Source organism: Dipteris shenzhenensis, chromosome 32 (assembly GCF_047967505.1).
Source record: "Dipteris shenzhenensis isolate YYH24624 ecotype China chromosome 32, Dip_SZ_1.0, whole genome shotgun sequence".
In the NCBI taxonomy this organism is placed as follows: Eukaryota; Viridiplantae; Streptophyta; class Polypodiopsida; order Gleicheniales; family Dipteridaceae; genus Dipteris; species Dipteris shenzhenensis.
The window spans coordinates 30,615,538-30,635,704 of NC_141627.1; the positions used below are offsets into that span (position 1 = coordinate 30,615,538).

Genomic DNA, 20,167 nt, shown 5'->3' on the forward strand with positions numbered 1-20,167 from the left:
AAATGATGCTAGGGGTGATTTTCAAAGTAGTTTGAATGGAGAAAACTCACTTTTTGCAAAACATCCAATTTTTCCTTCAAAAATTGTTCTTTCTTGTTGTTTTTTGTTGCTTCGAGTCTATAAGTAGGTAGAGTACGTAGAAAAGTAGTCCCCAAGCACACCAAACACAAGCTCAGAAATCTCAAAATTTTCCATTTCAACGACAGAGTCTGGGAGAGACACGTTGCATTAACCTTAACAGAGCGTACACTGCAATATACTGTAGTCTTCGAGGGGTTAAAAATCCACCGCATTAAACGTCGACCACACTACAGTAACATTGACCATGTTGCATTAATAACCCAATGCATGCTGCATTAATTGGCACGCTAGTTAGCTTTGACCACATTGGGTTAGAGTTAACCATGTGGGTTAGTAACAACGGACTGCGAACAGGTTGAGGCACATATTAGATTGAGGAAACTTCCCTCCATGCTTACTGTTTTCAGAGGCACATAACAGTAGCACTTGTCCAACACACGGCCATAGCGAGGATACCGCACCAGACCACACATGCCGACCCTCTTCAACGCTCTATCAAAGGCTTCATGCCACTGCAGCCTCGTACATACCGTGCTCCCTCTTAGGCTTGCCCTCTCCCCCAGCTTTTGGATGACCATCGCATTGATGCCACATCACATCCTCTTCTTAATGCCCACTTAGAGGCTCTACTTTTTCAACTCTTTGTATCAGATTCTTTCAGTCTCATAGACTGTTTGGTCTTTCGAAGACTTTTGATAAACACACACTCTCTCTCTCTCTCTCCCTCTCTCTCTCTCTCTCTCTCGCAAATGCAAATAAGCACTTGGCATCCACATGTAGCAATATATGTATGTTCCTAAACATCTTGATCACCACAAACATTCAAAGCTACTTTCTCCCATCATTTTCAATGAGCGTTCACCGTGATATACTTGAGCATGAAAATCTTAGCACCCTCGATCTCTTAAAGAGTTTGCAAAAATACCAAGGTTAGCATTTCATGATAATGTTTCTTGATTCAGGTATGAATCAAACAATTTGTACCAAAGCTTCCTCATAACAAATCTTACCTGTTTCCTTTTGGGGAAACAAAGTATGTATTTGCAGAATTGTTTTGAGAAGACTGTCCGAATATGGAGGGCATCGTTAAATTGGTTCACTAGTGCGTTGCTCAAAGCTAGGCAAACTTTCTCATGAAACCCAGCACTCCACTCCTGTATTTGCAAACCCAAAGAAAGCACGCACTTATGCTTGACAACACTTCAATCACCTGGAGACAGACACGCCCTCGTTGCCATCCCTTGGTTTGAGTCGATCATTCTCCATGCAACCTCAGCTGTGTCTCACAGAAAAACCTACAGATAGATCGAGCACAAGGTTGACATCCCCCTGCTCCTTGAAATCACCATCAGTCAAGCGGGACCTCTACAAACTGTCTTTACTCTGTTCAGCTCCCTTTAATGAGTCCAGTTCTTTGAACCAACTCTCACAAAAAAAAAGCGAGTTCCCTTTGGACAGATGTTTCCAAGCCAGCAATATCCAGGAGAGCTGCTTAGCAAGTATCAACATCAGATTCATACCTTATGCATCACCTGATTGAGGGAATCCTTCATGTGCCCCCTCCTCTGAAACCTCATCCAAATCTGAATCTGATCCCAAAATGTCCTCAAGTTCATCATTCCCCTCTTCCTCGTAATCTGAAGAGTTATCCACATCTGAAAGCATTCCCACAATGTAGTCTTCGTCTTCTTCCTCTTCATCATTTTCAGTAAGAGCATCACTTTCATCTTGAACAGTATGGTCATCATCAACATAACCATTCTCCAAATCTTCTTCTTCTTCCAAAGCATCACGTAATTCTGGAGACAATACATCATATATATCAGACATGGGCATCTCTTGACCACTTGGCCAACCCCGATACATAAGAACTTTGAAGGCATCTTGAGAGACTACAGCTCCACCAGTCAAGTCCTGCAAAAAGATGACTGCATGAGTAAGGCAACTCCACTTGCAATTTCAATTAACATCTTCAGAATAGTACACTGCAGATAATTAATGCATTCCAATGTTCACCTCTAGTTCAAAAGCCACATCTTGGACGGATTTCCCAAGACCTCTACCCTTAACTCCAATCTTCACGAGTGCATGATCCAAGAAGTATAAACGGATAGCTTTTGCCAGTCCTGTCAAAACATTGTCACTCCCTGCAAAATTCATTAATTAAAAATTCAGTTACATTTCGCTGCAAAAATTATGTGAAATAAGCAGATCAATGAACACACCAAGGCATTCATGCACACACGCTCACATGCAAATGCATGCACCCAATATCAGCACATAGACACGAGTTGCACACAAGGGCGAACCTGTACATACACATGACACACGTGACCACCCACGAACACATACTGTGTACCCCAAAAGGAAAATAAAAAACAACGAAGACACCCCTAAGCTCTTATACCTTTTGAATTTTTTCACTTCAGTATTCCATACCTAAACAGTTTCAGTTGAGAATTGATGCACATAAAATTATAGTTTTTTGAGCTACTAACAAAAAAATTCGCCCAAGTCAATTAAAATATATATCTTTGTAAGACTAGAATATATCCAATCCTACAAATATATATTTTTGTTGTTCTAAAGTCAAGAAAGAGAAAACGAAAGAGAAGAAAAATGAGGTAACAAAGTTTTTTGAAAAACAAAAGTTAGGCATACTTAGCAAGCAAGCAACAGTATGTCGTCATCAGTGCCCAAGCATAAGCAACTATACTGGGCTTCTAAAGGCCCGTGGAGTCTATACTCAAATACGTCAAATAATAAACAAAAGAGAAAGAAAAGCAAGAAAGAAAGAAGAAAGGAAGAAAGTGACTAAGCAAAAACAAACAAAGAAATCAAGAAACAAATTCGATCAAAAGACAGGAATAAAATCTCTCCTCTCTCTCTCTCTCTCTCTCTCTCTCTCTATCTCATGTAGGAATGAAAGAAATAATTTACAAATGAATGAATTAGTTACAACACAAAGAGCTAAATGAACCTCTTACACTTGCGTACTGCTTCCTACAAAGATGCAAAATTACTCCTAACTTAGAAAGCACATGCATACTCAATCAAACTCTCTTTTGAAACTTACTGCTTCCTACAAAGAAGCAAAATTACACTCCTAACTTAGAAAGCACATGCATACTCAATCAAACTCTCTTTTGAAACTAAAAGAGAAGTGGGATGTTTAGCTCCCTGCTTTTTATTTTCAGCTTATGTTCAATCATTCTAAACATGCCTAAGACCAAGACACCATAGATAAAAGACTTCATATCTAAGATTGTGCGTACTTTTTTCATTATTTTTCTTGGATTATATCCCTTGTGTATTAGTAAAGTGACCAAATTAATACAATGAGTGATAAAAGACTCCTTGTGAAGGTACGGAGTCCGTACGGATGTACGGATGGCCGTACGTCCGTACAACTGTACGGCGCGACCGCGCGATGCCCAGATCTGCCCACGCGTGCGCTGCTCGGCGCCGCCCTGCTGTAGCCCACGATGCGCCGCCTTGCTTCAGCCCTCGATGCGCCTTGCTGCAGCTCGCGATGCGCCGCCCTGCTGCAGCTGCCTGCGCTGCCCGCTGCAGCCCGCACTGCCCCGCTGCAGCCTGCGCTGCCCTGCGCTGCTGCCTTGCTGGCCACTAGGGCAAAGAGGTAGGGGGAGTGGGTAGACGGAGTGGAGAGGGAGGGGTAGGCTCTGATACTAGTTGAAGGGGGAAGGAATGTGGGAGAAGTACAAGAGGGAGAGAGTGAGAGAGAGAGAAGACTCCAAATGTGCGGGTGTGTAGTGATGAGCCACACCACAAACTCTTAAGTTTTATTAGGATTAGGTTTTCCCCCTATGACTGTCTTAAGACAGTCATAGGTGTCATATCTTTAATAAAGGGGTGGCAATGTGCCTTTACCCCAACACCTTGGTTGTACAAAGGCGGGAAAATCTATGGAATCGAGAAGAAATGACTCAATATTTTGTCAAATCATAAATTTTTGAGTCAATGTGAGGCATTTTTATAATGTGTCAACCACTGCATTAAGGTTGTTCACGTTTATCATATATATCAACCTCTAATCCTATGGTAGATTGAAAAATTCTAAGATCTAAGAAAACACAAGAATCCCCTATTGAATTGCAGTTCAGTTCACAAGAGTCATGAGGATAGATTCCTTCTTTAAAAGCACAAGCGTCTTTGTACATAAAGTCTTGAAAGTCAAGAACATCTGGGAAAAATAAATCATCTATAAAACACCTAACTTGGGTAAGCTTATGTAAAATGATAAGGCAAGTATTGATAGAAATAAGACTTTGCATAGACTCAAATTCATGATATAAATATTATCTAAAAGAAAATCTATCCAAGAGCAAACATCTTCAACACTTACGACCTTTGTGTATCTTTTCTTTTTAGAATCAATGTCATGATCTTTATTATTTAGCCAAAAAGCTATTTTCTCAACTTTTAGCAGTTTGCATCTATCTTTGTCAAGTCAATTAAAAGATGCAAACAATTCGATACACTTATCTCGTTGTGTTGCCTAGAGCATATGTTGACAATTTGGTTTATTAAGCTAAGGAGACACCAAGACCAGCGTACAAGCGATGTATCACATGCAAGGTTTTGCAGCATATTTCAAAATAGAAACTATTCAAGGTAGAATTAAGACGGAAGAATTGGGATTATCTTTGGATGCAGAGCATGTTTTTGAAGGGGATCCAATGAAAGTCACACCTTTGACTGGAAAACTCAGAATTCATGTACACGACTATGTAGACCATGAAGAGTTTTATGTTTCACAACTTAAGCATTATGATGCTATTTTGGGTATGCCGTCGTTCCATAAAAAGGACATAGTTCTTGATTCTAAAGCAAGAACCCTTAGTTTTGTGCATCGCAATAAGCAACACAAGATTTTGGCCAAGAGAAAAGGCGAGACCATTCCAGTTGTATCAAATATTTCCATTGCTAAATCAATAAAGTCTGCAATTTCTGTGTATATGGTCATTGGTAAAGAGAAAGAGGATGACCCTCAACAAGTGGGAATAAATTCTTTAGAGAAAGAAAAGATTCAGTTTCTAGAATCTTTCAAAGATTTTTTTTGGGATTCTCTACCAGGAGAGCTTCCTCCAGAACGACTTGAAGATCATGCTATAGAGCTCCTTCCAAGAAGTGAGCCCCTGATGAGCGCAGCCCACACTAAAGAAATTATTGCACACGTATAGGATTTCCTCTCCAAAGGACTTATCAGGCCCATTTCCTCACCCTTTTGTTCACTAGTGCTCTTAGTTCAAAAGAAGAATGGATCTTATTGTATTTGTGTGGATTATAGAGCTCTTAATCAAATGACAATCAAGAACAGGTTTCCAATCCCTCGCATAGATGATATTTTGGACAGACTGAAAGGGGCCACGATTTTCAGCCGTATTGATTTAAAAAGTGGATATCATCAGATAAGGATCCACCCACAAGATGTCCATAAGACAGCTTTTCGGACCACTTTTGGACTTCACGAGTTTTTGGTGATGCCTTTTGGGCTTACCAATGTACCAACCACTTTCAATCGTATGATGGACATAATTTTCAAATCCTACAGGCACTTTCTTTGATGACATTTTGGTCTTTTCTAAAACAGAAGAAGAGCACAAAGAGCACTTGGCTACTGTGTTTCAAGAACTCGGAAATCATAAACTTTTTATTAAAAAGAGTGAATTCTTTCTTGACGAGATTCATTATCTTGGACACATTATTTCCAAGGAAGGGATTAGGATGGATCCAGCCAAGATTAAAGCTATACAAGAATGGCCACCTTGGTACATGAAGTACGCAGCTTTCTTGGTCTTTGTTCCTATTACACACACTTCATCCGACACTTTGCTGATATAGCAGCCCCCTTACATGGCTTGACCAAGAAATTGTCGTTTTCAGGTGGGGAGAAAGACTAAGGACAGCTTTTAATGCTCTCAAAGAAAAGCTAACGACCGAGCCTATTCTCATTGTTCCAGATTTACAGAAACCGTTTGTGGACTGCGATGCATGTGGAGAGTGTGTGAGCGCTGCCCTCCATCAAGAAGGTCAGATTATAGCTTATGAAAGTAGGAGGCTGCGTGATGCCAAGATGCTTTTGGGTGTTTATGAGAAAGAGATGCTAGCAGTTATTCATGCTTTAAATATTTGGAAGCATTATCTTCTTGGAGCTGACTTTACAGTCAAGAACGACCACCACAGTCTCAAATATTTCTTGACTCCCACCAAGATCTCCGAAAAAGCAAATGAAGTGGGAAAGTTTTCTGTCCATTTTCATTTTCAGATTGTTTATACTCCAGGAGCTCAAAACAGGATTGTGGATGCTTTTATATACCTAGATGAATCCAGGAACATTCCCAAACTCATCCTCTAAAAACACAACATAGTGCAATTTCAATCTCATGATAGTCACTCACAAGGTTGAAAACCATAAACTCCATCATGCATAGCAGGGACTAGCTACTATGACATCCCCACTGACGTCATCAGCGCCCAATAGTGGGTGTAGACCATAGTATAAAAATATGCTCTCACACATACAAATCCACACACCCACACATACTTGAGCATCCATTTATACAAAGTCTTCGTACTCAGTTTCTGTCGGCACTCCAAAGGTGAAGGGCAAACTCAGCCATGATGAAGGCTAGCACTAAAGGAGAAGGCTAATCAAAAGGTAGTCCAAAATCTCTTCATTCAAGCTACAACTGCTTGTGAAGTCTAAACATTTTCATTTTAGTCTCTTCCCAACGAGCATCTAAATCTAAATCTAGCTGATAGGACAACGCACCATTTAAGATAGAAAGAATTATCACAATACTAGCAGGCCGCAATGTTACGCTCTAGCCGAGGTAGCATGACCTTGGAAGAATCAGTCGACATTTCCCTTATTGGATCTATCTCTGTAATATATGTGTTTGCGCTTCATGTAAATGATCGGGAGGGATTTAATGTCAAGGTCCTAGGTGAGGGCTGATAGCACCAGACTAGATAGATCTGAGACCAAGGGCCTAGTGCAAAGATTGTGCCTAGGGGCAAGGAATTAAATGCATCCCAAGAGAGGGGTGAAATGTTGCATTAGGAAGGCCCTATATGGATGACATGTGGCATCTAGATCTATCTAGGGATTTGGGGTCTGTCAAGGCTAGTGAGAGAAGATAAGGATGTGGATTTTTACGTGATTTCGACGACAGCTATCTCTCTCTTGCTTGTGAGTCTTGGCAGAGTTGGCTGGGAGGAAAAGTATGGTGCTATTCCCGTGATCTGCTTGAAGAGGAAAGCATAGGTTTGTGATAATTGGTATCAGAGCCTAGGTTAGAGGACGTAAAAAAAGAATCTGCGGAGCGCCGATCGACGAATTAGCAAACGGAGGCTTTTCAAGTGAGACTGTTGATGTTATTTAGTAAGGCCCGTCGACGTTGATCAGCGGAGAGTCCAAAGGGGACAGGTGTGGAGCGTAAGACCTTGGACAGGCTAGGCGATGCGTAATAGTTGGTATCCATCGTAAGGGCGCTGAGCTATGAACGAACCTACGTAAGCAAGGATTAAATGACAGGAAGATCCTTCGATGTGGGCAGTCGGTGATTGACGGCGGATCAACGGAAGACCTGGAATGGGATACGCAGGTGACTCGACGAAACGATGGAGGAAGAGCGCAGGAGGGTTCCGTTGATTCTGACCTCCATGCGATGGACTATGATGACGTGACGACGAGGGGTCTGAGTGTAGCCCTCCCGCACTTGGCATAGTTTGATCGGACCTGACGGAGGGAAACCCGTGGAGAACAGTTGGTAACAGCAGTCGACTGTTTCTCTGGCGCGCATACAGTCAGCGTACGGATGATTTGTTAGAACTGCCAGCAGGCCGTACGTGCAGGCTGCAAACAGCCGGATTCGAATTCCAGGGAGCACTCCATCTATTTTCCTTTGGTTTTCGTTATTCCTGTTTTGTCGGAAGCAATTAGATTTTCTTGGTCATCAGAGGTCGCAGTTGATGATGCTATGGCAAGAATAAATTATGCTTGAACAGATTATGCCTGTGTGTTTCAGTCGGACTCAGATTGCAGGAATTTCCCTAGTATAGGGAAAAGCGCCATCTGTGAGATATGCTTGTATTAAATGTTTGATCAGTGTGAATGTGGGATTGCAGGAATTCCCTAGTATAGGGAATTGTGTTCAGAGTGTCAGTACACTGAATTGCATCAGTTTGTAAATACAGTGTTCTAGGGGTGTTTAAAAAAAAAAAAAAAAAAAGCCCCAAAACAAAACACCTACTGAACAAATGGAAGCAGAAGAAGGAGCTTCCAGGAGGGACCCTGGTGAATCAGGAGTCCGGCCGACCCAGCAGGGATCGCGCCCAGTAGCTCATACGTTATCTGGCAGGATTGCATTGCTGGAAGATGCCTTGCAACAGTTGTTAGCACAGCAGTTACAAGCCAATGCAGGGCAGTCCGAACTTAGGAGAGCACTCCAGAGTATGTCTGCCAGACCTTCTCGAGAAGAGAAGGGAAAGGCTCCAATGGAACCGGAGTCTAGTGTCCATACGGTCGAGCCTAGGAAGGCTAAGGTGCCAAACATTGCTAATTATAGACCGGAAAAGTATTCTGGTCGGATGAACGACCGTAGCTCCGATGTCATTGAGACCTGGCTACACAAATGGGACGAGGCGTTCGCCATTTGTGAGATCAGAAATGACATCAAAAAGATCCGCGAGGCCACCCATATGTTTAGTGAGGCGGCGGATCGGTGGTGGATTAAACAACAAAAAGACGGTATAGCATCCACTACCTGGGAGGGGTTTAAAAGAGAGTTCAGGAAACACTTCTTACCTCCTGACGAGGCATCCCGAGCTTGGGATCAATATAGGAACCTGCGTCAGAGAAATTTATCAGTGGCAGAATACACTGATAAGTTTCGAGAGAGTGTAATGAAGGTTGACGAACCCCTGCCTCAATCAATCCAAGTGAAAGATTTCATATTTGGATTGAATGACCGAATAAAAATGGAAGTTCGGGCTAAGTACGCGAACACGCTAGATGATGCAATAGCTATAGCCTTGAACTACGAGGATGCCAAGGGCAGCAAGCCAAGTGGGTTTGCACAGGTCGGAACCCAGTATGGGTATCCGAAGAAATCTGGGTTTAAGAAGAAGTGGACTAGTAAAGGGAGTGGTTCGCAGCCGAGTGGTCAAGCCAAGCAGGCGAGACCGGCTGAAACTCCTAAACCAAGTACCACCATTGGAGTGAAGAGAAAAGTAACTCCAATGGCAGCCCGGGCTTGGTCTAAGTCTCCCTTGAACCCGGAACAAAGGGAAAAAGCGAGGAGAGAAGGCTTATGCTTTGGTTGCCTTCAACCTCATCAGTGGAGAGATTGTCCACGTAATAAAGACCGTCGGATGGCTGAGATGGTGATCTCAGAGTGCGACGTGGAGATGCAGGGAAGTCCCAGAGCGGAAGAGATGCAGATTCAGCTAGCGGGATCTTCTCAGAGGTTAGTACCTTGTTTGTTCTGTGTGTCTGTTACTAAGTTAGTGACGAGTGCACCTGATAACATCCTATCTAAGCCCGCAGCAACGGGGTATACAGCCTTCAATGATACGGAGTTAATCAAAATGAAAGGGCAAGTGGCCAGTCATGATGTCATTGTGTTGTTTGACTCAGCGTCAACTCACAATGTGATTAACTCCAAGCTCGTGAAGAGGCTGAAATTAAAGACAAGTCCATCTGACTATGCGTATACAGTCAGGATGGCTGATGGAAGTTCAACTGAAGTATGGGACCAAAGGGTTACCCAGTTGGAGCTTCAGATTCAGGACTATACTGAGAAGCTTGATTTTGAAATAACCAAGCTTGCTCATGCGGATATAGCCCTGGGAATGGCGTGGCATTCTAGGAGGAATCCAGCCATTGATTGGAAAAAGCACGTATATCAATTCAAGATGAATGATGTGCTTTATGTCTTGCGAGGTGGAAAAGATATACCTCAGGGACCGTTGGTTTCCGTAATGGAAATCAGAAAGGCTCAAGTAGAGTTTTTATACCTTTGCACCGCATCGGTAGAGTCGGTGAATGATTCTTCGACTAGCACTGATGTTACGCAAAGTGATGAGATGGCCAAGTTGGCTAATCTTATAACAGAGGAGTTCTCTGAATGCTTTAGGGATGAACTACCTTATGGGTTACCTCCAGAGCGGAAAGTTCAGCATAAGATTGAACTGATCCCGGGGGCAGAACCTGTAAATAGACCTCCCTATAGAATGAGTTTTACTGAAGAAGCGGAGGTGCGTAGGCAACTGGAAGAATACCTCAAGTTGGGGCAGATTCAACCAAGTTTCTCACCTTTTGCTTCACCAATGATATTAAAGAGGAAAAAGGATGATACGTTTCGCCTCTGTATAGATTACAGAGCATTGAATAATATCACTGTTAAGCACAGGTATCCGATGGCTCGGATTGATGATTTGCTAGATGCATTACATGGAGCCGTGATTTTCAGCAAGATAGATCTTAAGTGCGGCTATCATCAGATCCGGATTAGAGCCGAGGATGTGCATAAAACCGCTTTTAGAAGCAGGTTTGGTCATTATGAGTTTTTGGTGATGCCCTTCGGACTTACCAATGCTCCAGCGACCTTCGTCATGCTTATGAACGATTTACTACGTCCGTATATCGGAAAGTTCGTAGTACATTTTATTGACGATATCTTGATATTCAGTAAAAGTATTACTGAGCATCATGAACACTTAAGGATAGTGTTCAGTACTTTGAGGAAAGCCAGTCTTTATGTGAATAAAAAGAAAACTATACTGTGTATGGTTAGGCTTGAGTATCTAGGGTTCATAATTACTCCACAGGGGGTAGAAATGGATCCGAAGAAAGTGGCTGCAATACTAACTTGGCCAATCCCTCAGAGTCTGACCGCGTTGCGATCATTCTTGGGATTTGTCCAGTTTTATAGAAGGCATATCAAAGGATATTCCGAAATAGTATCGCCATTGACTGATCTGACCTCAGATAAAGTACCTTTTATTTGGGAACAGAATCAACAGGAAAGTTTTAACACCATAAAACAAGCTGTGGTCTCAGGACCGGTGTTAAAAATAGTTGATCCCCAGAAACCGTTGTTCCTAGAAACCGATGCAAGTGGCATTGCGGTAGGAGCAGTCCTCCTTCAAGAGGGAAGGCCAGTAGCCTTTGAAAGCAAGAAGCTTTCTCCCTCTCAAAGGAATTGGCCAACTCATGAATTGGAGTTGTATGCAGTTATCCATGCTTTGAAAACATGGAGGCATTATCTGTATGGTTCAGAGTTTTATGTGGATGTAGATCATGATACTCTGAAACATTTTTGTAAACAGCCTGACTTGAGGGGCCGCCAAGCTAGGTGGGCAGAGCTCATGCAGGAGTTTAATTTAACGATTCGGTACCGAAGAGGAAAAGACAATAAGGTAGCTGATGCGTTGTCTCGCATTATGCACAACCTGAGTTTCACGGTATTAGAGAGTGCTCTAATGACCGAGATCAGAGAAACTCAGAAGGTGGACGAGTTTGTCCAGAGCTTATGGCCTAAAGCTCATGTGTTAAAACCCGGGGAAAGTGAAAAGGATGACCTGGCATCCAGAAAAGGCCAAACTTATGCAAGATATACCATAAGGGATGGTATGCTAGTTAGAAATGGCAAGGTTGTAGTACCTGGTCAGAATGATCTCAGGCAGAGAGTCATTCGACAATGCCATGATAGCCCGTGTGCGGGACATCCAGGTGTCGAGAAGACATATGATCTCGTGAAGCGAGATTTCTTTTGGCCAAAGATGAAAAAGCATATTCATGAATATGTGACACGGTGTTTCTCGTGTCAGGTAAGTAAGGCCGAGTGGGTGAAGCCACCCGGACTTTTACAGCCCTTGGAAATACCACTAAGTAAGTGGGAGAGCATTTCCATGGATTTTATTGTAGGACTACCTGCAACGCAAGGAGGGTATAATTCTATCCTTGTGGTGGTTGATCGTCTAACCAAGATGGCTCACTTCATTCCGACTAGAGAGTCTATTAGTGCCCCGCAAGTAGCGGATTTGTTTATTAGACATATATTCCGTCTGCATGGATTACCTAGATCCATAGTGTCAGACAGAGATGTCAGGTTTACCGGTCACTTTTGGACAGCGGTATTTGAGACACTAAGGACTGAGTTGGGAATGAGTAGTGGGGATCATCCTGAGACGGATGGTCAGACGGAGAGAGTCAACCAGACTTTAGAGGATATGCTGAGAGCATATGTGTCATTGAGGCAACATACATGGGACAAGTGGTTGCCATTGTTGGAGTTTGCCTACAATGATCGAAAACATTCATCTACCGGGTTCAGTCCATTTGAGCTGAACTATGGTTATAGACCAGCCAATCCGACTATAGTTGGAGTACCTCAGAAAGTGCCTAGTGCCGCGAACTTTGTAGTTCAGATGCGGGAGATGCTAGCACTTGCGAGAGCTAATATCCGCCAGGCTATGGATAGAGCCAAGGTGTATGCGGATGAAAATCGGTCTATAAGAGTATTTGAAGAAGGAGAAAAAGTTTTTCTCAGAATTCCGTCGCACTCGAAGTCGTTGACTTCAGGAGAGTGTGCTAAGTTATCACCTCGATACTGTGGGCCGTGGTTAATTCTAAAGAGAATAGGCAGTGTAGCCTATAAATTAGAATTGCCACAGGGGTGTAAGGTGCACCCGGTTTTTCATGTTTCGCGTTTAAAGAAATTTCTACATACTGGTGACTCACTAATCGAAGGTGTGGTTTTGTTTCAGGAGATAGAGGATATTGCAAGGCGCAAACCAACAAGAATCCTGGACCGAGGAACAATGCAAATACGAAATCGGAAGATACCCACGGTGTTGGTTGCATGGCATGGTCAGCCTCTATCCGAAGCTACCTGGGAATCCGTATATCAGTTGCGGAGAGTGTTCCCAGACTTTATCATCGAGGACGCTGATGTCTGAAGAGGGAAGGAATGTTACGCTCTAGCCGAGGTAGCATGACCTTGGAAGAATCAGTCGACATTTCCCTTATTGGATCTATCTCTGTAATATATGTGTTTGCGCTTCATGTAAATGATCGGGAGGGATTTAATGTCAAGGTCCTAGGTGAGGGCTGATAGCACCAGACTAGATAGATCTGAGACCAAGGGCCTAGTGCAAAGATTGTGCCTAGGGGCAAGGAATTAAATGCATCCCAAGAGAGGGGTGAAATGTTGCATTAGGAAGGCCCTATATGGATGACATGTGGCATCTAGATCTATCTAGGGATTTGGGGTCTGTCAAGGCTAGTGAGAGAAGATAAGGATGTGGATTTTTACGTGATTTCGACGACAGCTATCTCTCTCTTGCTTGTGAGTCTTGGCAGAGTTGGCTGGGAGGAAAAGTATGGTGCTATTCCCGTGATCTGCTTGAAGAGGAAAGCATAGGTTTGTGATACGCAACTTGGACAAAAACTTCACGAGGTGAAATTTGCATGTCCGCTAATACGGCAGAAGCATATACCTAGATGAATCCAGGAACATTCCCAAACTCATCCTCTAAAAACACAACATAGTGCAGTTTCAATCTCATGATAGTCACTCACAAGGTTGAAAACCATAAACTCCATCATGCATAGCAGGGACTAGCTACTATGACATCCACACTGACGTCATCAGCGCCCAACAGTGGGTGTAGACCATAGTATAAAAATATCCTCTCACACATACAAATCCATACACCCACACATACTTGAGCATCCATTTATACAAAGTCTTCGTACTGAGTTTCTGTCGGTACTCCGGAGGTGAAGGGCAGACTCAGCCATGATGAAGGCTTTATCTAGAAGGCCTAAAGGAAAAAACGTCACCATAGCATATCACCGGGACTTGGAGGCCATGAAAGAGCTTTATTTACAGGATCCAAATTTTGAAGAGACCATGAGAATTGGCACATTTGGAGAGCCAGATGTACTGAGGCCTTGGATGGTACCCAGATACACCCATTACAGGTGTTCACGGGTATTTGGACTGACACGGTTCACACTTTGATAGCCATATGGGCTAGCATGCAGGGCCCTTCACGGGCAGCCTATTCTAGAAGGACTATATTTCTTCGAGTTTGGAGGGGTTCTCCCTTTTTCTCAGAGGTTTCTACCGGATTGAGATGGCACTATCAGCCTCAATCCTTTCTTTTTGGCTCTTGAGCTTTTCGTGCATTGCATGATGTATCCCGTATGGAGCTTGCTCTAACGGTTTTTCTTTAATACTTAATAGAAGTCTCTTTTTGCAAAAAAAAAAAAAAGAGACCATGAGAAATATTCAGCAGGGAGTATCATCCAGCCAGTATAGACTGAAAGATGGATTTATCATGAAAGATGATCATCTTTGTGTGACTAGAGACATGCGAGCCAAAGTTTTGGAAGAATGTCATGCTCCTCCTTATGCAGTGCATCGAGGTATTCTGTCTACTACACAGGCCATTGAGAGATATTTCTTTTGGCCAGGGATGCGGAAAGACATTCACAAGTTTGTAACTGAATGTCTTACGTGCCAAGTATGATAGGCACAAGACCCTAGGATTTCCCATGCTGCTGCCCATACCATAGGAACCATGGGAAAGCATCAGATCCAGAGACGGGAATGATGGGATATGGACCATCATTGACAAGTTCAGCGAGCAAGCCCATTACATTCCAGTAAGAAAAACTATTAAGGCAGATCACATGGCTCGATTGTTTTTGGCACAGATCTTCAAGCACCATGGGATGCCTAAGTCGATTGTTAGTGATCGAGACCCCAGGATGACTAGTTTATTTTGGAGAGCATTATTTAATAATATGGGGACAAAGCTGGACTTTTCATCTTCTTTTCATCCTCAGTCAGACGAACAAGGTGAGAATGTCAATTCCACGGTATTGGATCTTCTCAAGTGTTATGCATCCGAGTAGAAGGTCCAATTTCCCAGGATGACTAGTTTATTTTGGAGAGCATTATTTGATAATATGGGGACGAAGTTGGACTTTTCATCCTCAGTCAGACGGGCAAGGTGAGAATGCCAAATCCACGGTATTGGATCTTCTTAAGTGTTATGCATCCGAGCAGAAGGTCCAATGGAAAAAGTATCTTCCTCTTGTGGAATTTGCATACAATAACACTTTTCATAGCTCCACAAGAAAAGCCCCATTCGAAGTTATTTATGGAAAGGTGATTCTACCAGTTATTCATAGCTCAGAACAAAGGACGAGTTATTTGCAGCCGACCAGTATGTCCAAGACTTAGATACAGCTTTCTCTCAAGTACGGACAGCAATTGAAAGATCTCAACAAAAGAAAAAGACGGCAGCAGACAAGCACCGAAGGGAGATGAACCAAAACCCACAAAACCAGTTCAAGAAGAGCCACCTGAGGTGGTAGGGATGGAGGCGATTCTCCAACCAAAACAAATTTGTATATCATATAGAGAAGAAAGGACCCAGAGGCAAGGTTATCTGTAAATACCTTGTCAAGTTTAAGAATTATTCGGCACTTGATGCCAAGTGGGTAGATAAGGAATTCTTCTCAGAGTATCCTCAAGTTTTACAGTTGTATCAAGAAGCTTTTCAGTTGTGGACAATTGTTTAGAAGTCGAAGGGATGTCACCATTTGGGACTTCTCCCAAGAAAATAAAGAGTAATCTTTATTAGAATTGACTTCGGTCAAAAAATGGTGAAGTTGGTTAACCAGGAATAAGTTTTATTGTTTTACTTTTGCCCTGCATTGTTAAAAAGAGAACTGTGGGAACGCCCACAAGGGACTAGAATTAGTCCAAGAACTAGGAATGCATACATTTCACTAACCTCTAATAGGTTAAAGTGTTGGAATTTGTTTGTGCAATGTGTAGGACTCATGTAGAAAAGGGGGTAGGGGCAGATTTAGAGAAAGGGGGATAGACTAGCAGAAGGGGAGAGAGATAGGGGAAGAAGGGAGGAGAAGGGGTAGGAGAGAGAGAAGGGAGTTGGGAAGAGAGAAAGAGAGAGAGAGAGAGAGAGAGAGAGAGAGTGAGCGTAGGCAGGAAGGAGGAAAGGAGAGTAGATAGGATTAGATGTCACATCAAAAAGTGACTACAAAGGTGTGGAGGTGGACTTATATAGTCTCCCTCTACTATATCTCCTTTTTGCCCCCCTCTAGGCCTAAAAATCCCCTAAGCCAAATGAGGCCTAACCCTCCCTTACTCAGCCTGATCTTGGCCTTCATTACAACCATCCCCGCTCAATATAATTTTGCCCTCAAAATTGCAAGTGGTGGCTGGAAACAAAGGCTCCTTGCTGCTACAAAACGGTGAAACGTATTCCACCCGGATCAGAAGGAAAAATAAGATAGTCCTTGTCCCCATAAGTTAAGGCACCACCGGGGTCATGTATGTCTTGATCCCACCTAGCATACTTGTCATGAAGAAGCTTCAAAAGCACATACATATTGGCTCTCCCCAAGAGCCCTATTTTGGGAACCTCTCCGTGCCTTGCTGCCCACTTTTCCCCACGTTGGAAGCATTCATTGTTTTGCCATATACCTTGTAAGGCAGCTTTGAGGAGTGTAGGCCATCTTTTGATGGTTCTAGTGATGCCCTATAGGCCATGGTATGTGCCTTGTAGGCATAAGTGTAGGCACTTATTGTGTTAGTGCTTACTATGCCATGTAGGACACTTAGTCCTATATGACACCTAGGACACTTAGTCCTAGGCCTAGATACAAGTACTTTGTACTTGTGTTTAGGAACCTTATCTATCTAAGTTGACGTGACTTCTTCTTCGACTCGTCCTGTACTGCACACACTCTCTCTCTCTCTTCGATTAGCATCTACAGTGGTATCAGAGCGCTACTAGACCTGTTCCCCTGCCTCCGGATCCGCATCACGCACAGATTTCAAGAGTTTGTGCTCCATCCGTACAATCCGTACGATTGTACGGACGTTCGTACAGATTCCTTCAGTACCCGTCGCACCTGCTCCGTCGTACCTTCAGTGGTACCTGCGCGCTGTACCTGCACGCTGCATCGCTGTACTGCATTCCTGCTTCGCTGTACCTTCCGTACGTATTCCGTACTCTGCGTCATCACTTACCTTCAGTGGTAGTTCGCCGTACGTACGGTGAGCAGTTCGCCGTACGCCGTACCTGCAGTGCGCCATCGTACTTCCATACAAGCATTAAGTACTTTGCTGTACTTTGCCGTACTACCTTCCGTACCTGTATTTAATACTCCCGCCGTACGGAATAAGTATCTGCGACAGCCGTACGCTCTTCTCCGTACAAGTGTACTCGCACTGTACCTGCTTTGTACAGGTTCATCTGCTCCGTACGATCATCTGCTCCGTACGTGCACCTGCGGATCAGCCGTCGTACAACTTGTACCTGCATTCCGTACACGTGTACTTTGAGAACAGCTGACCGTACAGCTTGTACCTGCTCCGAGTGTTTTGTACAATTTCAAAGTGCGAATTTACTTTCAGTGGTATCTACATTTGCAATTTGGGGCTTTTGCAGGACATTGCAAAATTTGGGGCTTTCACACATTTGCCCTCTTTTTGGCCTATTTGCCCTAAATAAATTTGGGGCTTTTGCCAAATTTGCTGTTTTTGCATCAGATTGCGGTACATTAAATTAGATTGCAGGACATTCAGTTACCTTTGCAGGACATTGAGTCAGATTTGCATACATTGGGTCACATTTGCGAAATTTCAGCAAGATTTGGGGCTTTTCTGAATTTGCCCTCTTTTTGGCTTATTTGCCCTAAATAAATTTGGGGCTTTTGCCAAATTTTCTGTTTTTGCAGTGAACATTGCCTGTCACAGTCACATTTGGGTCAGATTTGCATTTGCCCTTTGATTTGGATCAGAAATTTGAAGATATTTGCTATCATTTTTGGACAGCCAGCTTTTTTGCAGTGATAGCCTTGAGGCTTTTGGGTTTTCAGGTCTTTTACAAGTTATCACAGTTGCTATGGCTGGGAATAATCAAGATTTATTTGGAGTTCTTCGTGAAGATGATAAGTTGGATGGCACCAACTATCCGATGTGGTCTTATCTCATGAAACATATTCTTGTTGCAAAGCATTTGTGGAATATTGTTTCTGGGGCTGATCTGAGGCCAGCCAATCCTTCAGTGGTTGTTTCTACTGCTGCACCTTCTGCAAGTGGTACTTCTCCTGATGCCTCTTCCTCTAGCACTCCTGCTGTTGCTCTTCCAACTCAAGAACAGTCTAGATGGGATGCAAGAGATGCAAATGCACATTCATGCATTGCTTTATCATGCAAGAGAATCATTATTCCACACATCTGTTCTTGCAGGACAGCAAAGGATGCTTGGGATAAATTGGCTTCTCTATATCAGATTCGCAATGAAGCTCGTGTTGCATATTTGAGAAGGCAATTACAGGAAGTGAATATGGTGAGTCAATGGATGCATATTTGACAAAGGTCAAGGACCTCATGGAACAGCTTGCCAACATTGATGAAGTGGTGCCAAATTCACAGCTTGTCAGTACTACATTGAATGGACTACCAAATACATATCAAGGGTTTGCTACAACCCTTCGATTAGTGGCCATGGGTAATCCAAACCACTATTCTTTTGATCAGCTTGTTACTTTGCTTTTGCAGGAAGAGCAAAGTAGAGCTAACACACAAGCCATTATTCCTGATCATGCATTTGCTTCACAGCAAACAGGAAGAGGCAAGGCTTCCAAGCATATGAACAAGCCAAAATCTGCGCATAGCAGCTGCAATTCCTCTACACATAGCAGCTGTAATTCCTCCCCTGCATCTAAAAATACAGCAGATAAAGGAAAGAAGAAAAGATGCAACTATTGTCGCAAGCCTGGACATGACATTTCAGAATGCAGGAAGCGCATTGCTTCGGAGAAAAAGAAAGCAGGATTGAAACCTGATGCCTCACATGCCATTGAATCCCATGAGCCATCAGATGCTTCACATGCACATGCTCTTCAGGATGATTGGGCATGGGCTGTCCATTACTCATTTGATCCCTCCAAAGCTGATGCACTTTTTATTTCTAATGATGCTCAGTCCTGGTACTTTGATAGTGGTGCTTCCAAGCATGTCACATCTTGCAGACAGTTGTTTCACTCTTTAGCTGATGCACCTCGAGGGGGGACTGTTACATGTGCCAATAATGCTTCATATGCTGTAAAAGGAGTTGGAGATGTGCAGCTCACATCCATTACCAGCCATCCTGTCACTCTGACAAATGTTCTTTTTGTGCCTGGAATTGAAGTCAACTTGATTTCAATTTCAGCAATTGCTACTTCAGGTTTCAGAGTAATTTTTGATGGCTACAGATGCCTAGTATATGATCTTCGTGATGACAATGCCATAGTTCTCACTGGCACTTTGCGAAAAGGACTTTATCACCTTGATCATCATGTAGCTGCACTTTATACCGAAGCATTGGCTATTTCAGATTCACAGCTTGCTGAAACTCACCTGTGGCATGAGAGAATGGGCCATCTCAATTATAGAGCTCTTGCAAAGCTACATTCACAGCAGATGGCCATGCATGCTTACACAGATAGTGACTGGGCAGGATGTTCTGACACCAGAGTGTCACATACTGGCAATTGTTTTTTGCTTGGCAATTCATGTATTTCTTGGCTCAGCAAGAAGCAACCGACAGTTGCCACGTCTAGTTGTGAGGCTGAGTACAGGGCAGCCTTCACCGCTACAGTAGAGTGTGTTTGGCTTCGACAGTTACTTACAGATCTTGGTATTTGCCAGACATCCTCCACTATTGTCTACACTAACAGCCAGAGTGCTTTGGCCATTGCGCGTAACCCAATGTTTCATGCGCGTACCAAGCATATTGAAGTTCACTATCATTATGTTCGGGAGCGGTTGTCAGCAGGCGACATAGAGTTGTCCTATCTTCCCACAGAGGACATCGCAGATATGTTTACAAAGGCACTTCCTCGTCCCAAGTTCGAAGTCTTCCGACAGGCTTTAAACTTGGTTCCCTTTGTTACATGATCTAACATTCCTTGTACATTCATAGGTGGCTATATCCTTTTGGATGAACATGTGCCACCATG

At 43.2% G+C, this 20,167-nt stretch overlaps 1 protein-coding gene across 1 annotated transcript in view; it reads right to left on the minus strand.

Annotated features, from left to right (window-relative positions):
• Positions 1–292: 292 nt before the first annotated feature.
• Positions 293–20,167, minus strand: part of LOC147880595 (CRM-domain containing factor CFM3, chloroplastic/mitochondrial-like) — a 93,405-nt gene continuing 73,530 nt past the window's right edge. The window contains exons 10-11 of the mRNA XM_087371281.1: positions 2,098–2,228; positions 293–1,995 (exon numbers count right to left, since the gene is read on the minus strand). Of these exons, the coding sequence (XP_087227407.1) occupies positions 1,603–1,995; positions 2,098–2,228 (524 nt within the window). The 3' untranslated portion in view covers positions 293–1,602. The remainder of the gene's footprint in view (positions 1,996–2,097; positions 2,229–20,167) is intronic.